Raw genomic sequence first — 8,428 nt, 5'->3', positions numbered from 1 at the left:
TCAAACTATACAATTAATTATTTTTAAAAATCATTCACTCTCCGTAAAAGAGATGAAATAATTTATATACCGGATATGACTTGGATATCCACACAAAAATATAAAAATCCAAACAAATTAGTTTTAAAAAAAAGGGAAATAAAACCTTAACAAAATTAAAAAATATAAACATTTCAAACAAATTACTCAAACAAAAAGTAACTAGAAAACTTGCAGGACCCCGGCCGCCGCCGCCGCCGCTGCCGACGCCGCCGGCGGCCGCCACGAAAGCGCACTCCAGAGAAAAGAGCATCCAGATAATCAAATCTCCCGCCGCTTAAATCGCAGATACTCCCCAAATCAGAAATCGAGAAAAAGGGAATCGGGAAGAGGTTAAGGGGGAAGACGAGAGAGAACGGAGAGACGAAGGTGGAGAACGATCAGATAGAGCTAATACAAAGGTCGGACGCCATCATCCCGGCGAGTCAAACCAATAGGGAAACATCAAACATCATCACCTCATTCTCCACCCGAATCCGAGCGACGCAAGGCGTCGAAATCGATCGCGAAAGGATCGAAACGGCAAAGATCTGACGAGAAAACTACGAAGAGGAAAGAGCTCGGGAGAAGCCATGGACGAAGCTTGCGAAGGGGGGTGGGGGGATCCTTCGGCTTCGTCGGCCGGCTACTGAATCTGTGAATGCGCACGGGTGGGCGAGGAAACCCTAGTTTTTGGCTCCTATTTATAGAGGAAGGAGCTCGGGTCGTGGCTGGACATGACGGCGTCGCTTTGGCGAGTGGCGATCTGTGTCGCCGTCCTCGCGGAAAACCCTAATCACTTTGTAGAGGAAAAACCTCAGCTTATGGCTGAACATGACGACGACGACGTCGCTTTCACGAGTGTAATATGTGCTAGAGAAATAAAAAAGGGGAAAATGACGCGAACGGTCCCTGAACTTTTGCCTAATGTGCTATATGGCCCATAACATTTTAATTTGTTCAATATGGTACATGAACTTTTAGCCTATTGTTCAATTCAATGTGGTCCTTGGACTTTTGGTACCTGTTCAATGTAGTCCCTGAACTACATAAAAATGTTCAATGTTGTCCCTGATTTTGAATTAATGAAAGGAGAACAGACATTGAACATTTTTATATAGTTTGGGGACTACGTTGAATATGTGCAAAAAGTCCAAGGACCATATTGAACAAACTAAAAGTTCATGGATCACTTTGCACATTATGCTAAAATTCAGAGACCATTTGTGTCATTATCCCAAAATAAAACAAGCAGTCTCTGGACTTTAGCCCAACCTACAATATCGTTCATGTACTTTTAATTTGTTTATTATAATCCCCGAATTATTCAATTTAATCCCTAAATTATATTAAAATGTTCTTTCTATTTGGCTAATTCGAGGTAAGGGAATTTGTTGAAGTGACTTCTGATCCGTTAAGTTTGACCGCTCCAAAAAAAGTATGCACGTGGACTATTCAAATAAAATATTCATATTAAATTAGAATATAATAATACACGGCATTTTTTTTCCTGTCTCTAAAGTAAATGCATAAAAAGATATAAATGTTGACTTATATTTTTATAAATCTAATTCAGCATATGATAATCCAAGTCATCAAATATAAGTGGAATGACTACATTGAATATTTATCAATAGTTTAGGGATTATATTGAATAAATAAAAATTTTAGGGACGATATTACATATTAAGCTAAAATCCAGTTATGATTTATATCATTTACAGAGGAAAAAGCTCACCTTGTGGCTGCGGCTGATCGCAACGACGTCGCTTCAAGGAGTGAAATCTGTGATGCGGTCTCCGTCTAACGGTGTCGTTTCGAACTGGTCCGACGCGGTGGGCTCGACAGCGAGAATTCTCGATTCCGCCTCGATTCCGCCGCGGAATGTCGAAAATGCCCTCGTCGTTCTCGTTGAATTCCCGAGATTATCCTAATTCCACCGACGTCGAGCAGTAGCGGCGACAACCGCCATAGCCATTGGAGAAAACCTTCCCCCTCTCTCTCTCTTCGACCGAGAATGGTCCGTCAATCCATGAGGCGTTTTCTGCAGAACATGGGTGAGTTCTCTCTCTCTCTCTCTCTAGACGTAAATTCCGCAGTTTAGTCTTCGAATCATGAATTGGGTTTTTTTTGTTTTTTCATTTGAAAATGTCTAGATTTGCCGGGTTTTGATTGTTTTCAGCTTAGTACTGGAGCTGGGTGTTTACGAATTCTGTTCATCTGTGAATGATGCTCATATGGGGGATTGGTTCCTGCTCTTGTTGTTCTTGCCTAAACACGCAGGTCTGGCTAATGACGTGTTGAAGAGACAGGGGCACCGTACAAGGTTAGTGTCTGCCGTGCTTAGTAGACATCAGTCGCAAGTGTCGAAGACCGAGGAGCCCGAAGCCGGTGAGACGAAGAGAAACGGGGGTCGGGTTTCTCCGGGGTCTGAAGGGCAGAGGAAGATGGTACATGGTTCTGGGATGAGCAGGCATAGCTCTGATGATGAGGATTTGGGTGATGGTAAATGGAAGATTGAACTAGCTTGGCTCACGAAGGCTTTGGAACCGGCGCTGCAGATGTGCAGGTGGGCTTTGCCAACAGGTATTTTGATTGCAATCCGGGTTCCTCCACGGATGGAACAGGGTCAACCTTGTGAGAATGAGGAGGTTTTGACAGTTCTGGGGCCTTCTCTTATTGCAATTACGATTGCTGGTTCATTTGTTAGAGTTTAATGCCATGTTTGAGACTTGATAGCAAGCTTTGGATGATGTGTAATTCGTCTATTTCCCGTCACAGGAAAGGAGAAACTTCTTTGTTACATTTCTTTCTTGGGTAATTAAAGTGGTCATGGAATAGAGTGTTAAGATGCATGTTCTGTGTCACCTTTTCATTTGAGAGCAGGAGGTTTCTGGGAAGGGCTATATCGGTATCTATGCAATTCAGCCTCTACCATGTTGAGTCATTGACTTTGTAACTAAATTTCCAGGAAATGGAGGTCAAAGCAGAAGCGGGTCACCACCAACTGCTAGGTCTGTTTCAGAGATCATTGCAAGCATCCAACGGAGTAAAATGGGAGTCCAAGACTGGAGCCTAAGTGATCTTACTGTGGGCTTGTATCTTATTTATCTTCGTCAAGAATCTGCAAATCCTTTAGAGCATATAAATGGCATTTTGATATCTTCTGATGCAATAGTGAGTATTAACCCGACTTATCTGCATATTGATTAAATACATGTTTCGTTTGTCTTCTGACTGAAAATACAAATGAAGAGTTATGAGTTTTGTGTCCGCTGAACTTTGTCTTTCATTTTGTGGATCCACTTTTTCAGGTCCAAGATCTCATGTATCACACTGAATTGGCAAAAGGTTGTTATAAGGATAGTGCTGCCGGTCTTGCTAGAAACAGCATGCTTCGAGAAAGCAACGTGTTAAAATTTGTGAAAAACTCTAGCATCTTGAGGCCTGGTTACTACATAGGAATCGATCATCGCAAGAAACTTGTAATATTTGGAATTCGCGGAACACACTCCGTGTATGATCTGATCACTGATGTTGCCTCTTCAAGCCATGAAGAAGTCACATTTGAGGGCTACTCAACCCATTTTGGTACTACTGAAGCTGCACGTTGGTTTCTTGCTCATGAGATTGGAACTATCAAGCAGTGCTTAGATAAGCATGAGGTAATATTAAGCTTTTTTGTAACAGAAAAAATATGTATCTTTTAGAGTAATTTTCCATGTCAGAGGTTTCATGACAAGTTTGTTAAACAAAGTTTATTGTCAGGGGTTTAGGTTAAGGATAGTTGGTCATTCTCTTGGTGGTGCTATAGCTTCTTTACTTGCAATAATGCTGCGCAAGAAATCAAAAAAGGAGTTGGGCTTCAGTCCAGAACTTGTTTCTGCTGTTGGATATGCAACACCACCTTGTGTTTCCAGAGAGCTAGCTGAAAACTGCTCTGACTTTGTAACAACTGTCGTTATGCAGGTAAAAATACATTCTTTTTTGTGTTATCTTCTAATCTGGATAGCACAGCAGTTGGTTGATAGTAGTGTTGATTTGCTGCATATTTTGGCGATTGTCTGTGCAGCTCATCTTACTGTTCTTACTTGAGATTATATACAGGATGACATAATACCAAGATTAAGTGTCGCCTCATTGACAAGACTGAGAAATGAGATTCTCCAGACTGACTGGTGAGTGGAAGTCGCCTTGCAGAAGCTAATATGACGTTTTTGTTATCATATTTAATGCAAGAAACAAGTAGCTTCCACTTTTCAGAAAATATTTCTGTATGTTGAATGTTCATTAACTTCAATAGAACAGCTCCATGAAATCCTTAGCAGTAAGGAAACTCTCCAAAGAAATAGACTAACCACAAATCTACTCTCGTGTCCCTCATACCAACCAAAGGAAAAGGTTGGTTCCATCTGATTAACTGGCACCTAAGAAGTCACGTTTGTGACAAACTTATCTGCGAGTGGTTCAGTTGGTGCTTATTTGGAGATTGACAATGAGGATTCTCTTCTTCTTCTTTTGTTATTTTTATGATATGATGACCAGGTATGTGACAGGATTTGGTAAGTTGGTACTGAATCATCTTGATCTGCAATGATGCAATATAGTGTTGTCTGGAAAATGGAATCATCTTGACCGTCTTTTAAGATTGTATCTAATGTCCTCTTTCCATCGGGCATCGCAAAGTGATTTTCAAAGTTGTATCGCTTCTGCTTATGATATAATAGCAGTTCTGGCATTACTCTGCAGTTTATTAGTTCGAGTCCTTGTGTCCATAGACCAGAGTGTATAATGTGATTGGAGAGTTGTAGTAGCAGATAAACGCATCCAAATATCTGTTAGGGCATGTGATGGCGCAAAATCTTCAGTCAACAGCAGAATCACCAAAGTGCAAAGACCAGCCCATGTAGTTAATTAGCACTGACTATTAGCAGTGACCTATGTGAGTTTTCTAGATAGGTGCCATTATATGCCTAAACATTTTTCCCTTTGGTCGGCTAAATCTTGACATTTATATTTGGTCAATCCAAGATGTGTCAATTTTGGTCAATCAAGCCTTACGCTTGGAATTGATGGAATTGTGGTGTTGGTAAATCACACGTGGCTCATCTTACAACAAGCCACACTGTTTATAGGCATGAAAAGCTGATCAGTGGACTTAATTGTCTAAAATTGAAAATGTTTTGACTCATTTGATCAAAATGTAATGGTAAAGATTCAATTGACTAATGGGCGAAACGTTTGGGATTGTCCTTGTCATGTCCCTGAGTTTCCTCTTTGCTTCTTGGGATGTCACAGATAGGTTTCTGGCTTCATTCAGAACCACATAAGTTGCAATCAAGTGCTTGTCTTGTGTCAGGATAGACATTTAGAAGCTGTTGTCATGTGTCATAGGATAGACATCTTCATATTGCTTTAAAAGCCTTGATGAAGATGATGACGTTCTTCTCTCGCTTTGTTGCAATCTAGTATTGATTTCAACACCAAGAGACAGCTCTGCTGTTCTCCTTCTCCTTCTCCTTCTTTTTTTTTTCCTTTCTCTTTTGAAGTCATTGAAGTGCGTGCTTTCTGGAAAAATAACTGCTTAGTTGTAGTAGTGAATTTGTTGTTCAAATTGTCTCCAGTTGTTATGGGTTAAAGGAATAATTCTGCAGTATAAGTTCTTACAAAGGACACATAACTACAGAAAGAACATGCTATTTCCATTTATGGGAGAATAAGCGATGCAATCGAATCCTAAATCTTTCAATTGATTCAGTTAAGTCCTAAATCTTTTTCAAAAAGTGTATTCAAGTCCTTTCAATGAAATCTAACTAAAATTGCCCACGTGGCTCTTAGAAATTGCATATGTGATGTCCTTAAAATATTGCACTTTTGAATATAAGTTTGAGGATTTCATTTCTTCTTTGGATAAAGGGTTTAGGACGTTATTGAACCAATTGAAATTTGTGGGACTCGATTGCACTTTTGGGTATAGGTTTTGGATTTGATTGAATCAATTGAAATGTTTAGTACTCGACTGCCTTCCATACTTAAGGTTTAAGACTCGTGAGTCAATTTGACTTTCTATTTCTGTTATTCTCTTTTCCTCTTTATAGGAACCACTAGCTATAATTTGTATGACCCTTGTTTTTTCATTTTTTTGGAGAAGATGTTTGCAACTGTTTCTAGAACAAATGGAAACATTATAACCATTCCTTCCAATGAGGAATATGAATTTCCATTTCAAGTTTTTCTTTTGGTTGCAAACGAAACCTACAGAACATCGCAGAAGTATTTATGTGATATTCTGATGTTGTTGAATTTTGAACTTGATTTCTTCTGCAGGACTAGTATAATTGAAATGGCAGACTGGAAAAGTATCATTGAACTGGTTTCAAACGCAAAACAGGTTGTCTATTCGGTTCAAGATGTGGCAAGGAAACTTGCTGATTATGCTAAATTCAGTACTAACAAAGAATATTTGGGTGAGGCCTTTTTCAATATTGTGTTACTGTATTTTTAGCGAAAGTTGTGTGAATAACTGGGCCAGTGCTGCTATTTTCCTTCCGAGTGTGTGTATTGTTGTCTAAGCAAAAGGTGCCTGTACTTATCTCTTGCTGAATAGACGGCTTACACTAGTGGGAGTCTGTGTTATTGAGTCAGAACTTGCAATTGAATATCAACTTGATTTTTTTAATACTCCCTTCAGAGAACATATGTTATGGCCTTCTGTTGCTCGTCCATCAAAGGATCTGTGTCTAGGTTGTGGGCAAAGCGTATTCCCAACTGTCATTTCTGTCAACAGAGTATTGACTAGAATTTTCTTCTGGGAATGTGGTTCCTTTTTTTCCAGCTTTTATCCTGATCTCTCTAAATCTTTTTCTAGATTTTCAATTGGCACATAATTATTAATGTGCTTGCTCCTCTTACCAACGTTAACTGAGTCCCTTCATGCAACATTATGTGTGTGGATATTATTTACTTGATAGTCAATAGGTTCTGTCACTTCTGGTGATTGCTGAACGATCTGACAAAACCATTGTCTTGGCTCTTAATTCCCTATCCTTTTATGTGAAATCATCCACAAGAGGGCATGAGCTTGGTCTTCTGTGACTTGCATCCCCAGCTATATCCATATATTTGCTACTTAAGCTCACTCAGTTGTCTGTTGGCGTTATCTGGCAAACTTTATGCAACCCCCCAAACAAGACGGATGCCGTATGAATCAAATGCAACCTTATGTTAGACCATCACTAGGCCAATTAGTTGTTCCTCTTAAGGATTTGTCATGTTAAATGCATGTTTAACAAATGGAACTATTGATCATTGAACTGTTTTGACCTTCTAAGTGTCCTTCCAGCAGCAAATAGCTTTCTCATTTCTCTTGGATTTAACCATAATTTGACTTTGAAAACAGATTCATCCATCCGACAGGAATCAGCTATCGTTCCGAAAGTTCCCCCCATGTCCAAACCCACAGCAAAGGGTGATGCTGTTGTGGAGAAGGAACAAATAATGCCCGAGGAGTTATTCGTGCCAGGTACTGTGTATTACCTGAAGAGAAATACGGACTGTAACTCAAATAGTAATATTGAGTACTTCACTCTATGGAGACGGCATCCTGGGGATCATTTTCAGAGGATAGTGCTCTCCAGCAATTTAATTTTGGACCACAAATGTGACAGCCATTACTACGCATTAAGAGATGTACTCAAAGGTTTGCCAGCATCAACTAACGACGACGTCTTATTCCAATAAAAAAAGGCATTTATTGTAGAGTCTACCCCCGGCATCTGGTGAACAGAACAATGCATGCTGGGGAAGTTCCATCTTCTGTGAGGCTTATCAGCATGTATCACCCCCATCCTTGAGTCTCATATCATAAACGAAAGGAGATCCCATATCAGAATTGAGTTGATCTTAAATTTTTGTAATCATATGCATTTATTTTATCTGTCTGGGACAAAAGTGCTCGTGCTCCATAGCATGGCAGCGGGTTTGTGCTGGTGCGGATGAACGTGGTTGAAATCGGTCCTAAGCACGTTGCTCTCGCAAGACGGCAAACTTTGATGTGGGCCTCTTGCTTACCGGTGGACTGGTGAATGGTTTTTCTTCTTTGAATTACTCTTCAGAATGATCTCACCACTGGAAAATTGTCAATGTAGAATGCTTAGTGTATTTTATGGATAATGAGCATATTTTCATCTTATTTCACAGAGCGAGCATCTTGTACCTAGCCTGTCTCACTTACATCTTATGTTATTGCTGCTAACATTTGGGTTCCGGATGTGACCTATAATTTTGTCCGTCTGATGCGGAATCTGTATGTAAACATCAGCTGACATTATAGAGAATGTGCACACATATCCAGCAAGAGAAGATTGGTGACACAATAAATTTTCTTTGCTATCTGATCTCTTTGGTGGTC

The 8,428-nt window shown here is 39.9% G+C and overlaps 1 protein-coding gene and 1 non-coding gene across 2 annotated transcripts; one reads left to right on the top strand and one right to left on the bottom strand.

The window, feature by feature from the left end:
* Window positions 1-413: 413 nt before the first annotated feature.
* Window positions 414-504, bottom strand: LOC115677595 (small nucleolar RNA Z102/R77). The gene has a single exon (XR_004005286.1). It is a non-coding gene; the product is annotated as a small nucleolar RNA Z102/R77 (small nucleolar RNA).
* Window positions 505-1,922: 1,418 nt separating this feature from the next.
* LOC115677564 (uncharacterized) lies at window positions 1,923-8,214 on the top strand. Its single transcript, XM_030600746.2, has 8 exons — window positions 1,923-2,075; window positions 2,302-2,604; window positions 2,990-3,195; window positions 3,333-3,683; window positions 3,787-3,987; window positions 4,126-4,196; window positions 6,346-6,485; window positions 7,418-8,214. Exons 1-8 carry the CDS (start codon window positions 2,036-2,038, stop codon window positions 7,756-7,758), a joined length of 1,653 nt encoding a protein of 550 aa, XP_030456606.1. The 5' UTR covers window positions 1,923-2,035; the 3' UTR covers window positions 7,759-8,214.
* The last annotated feature ends 214 nt before the right edge of the window (window positions 8,215-8,428 follow it).

Source organism: Syzygium oleosum, unplaced genomic scaffold (assembly GCF_021117445.2).
Source record: "Syzygium oleosum isolate NSW1041296 unplaced genomic scaffold, Sole_v2.1 Sole_v2.30, whole genome shotgun sequence".
Lineage (NCBI taxonomy): Eukaryota > Viridiplantae > Streptophyta > Magnoliopsida > Myrtales > Myrtaceae > Syzygium > Syzygium oleosum.
Note: the sequence above shows the minus strand (reverse complement) of the source record. Positions and strands in the feature narration are given on the sequence as shown.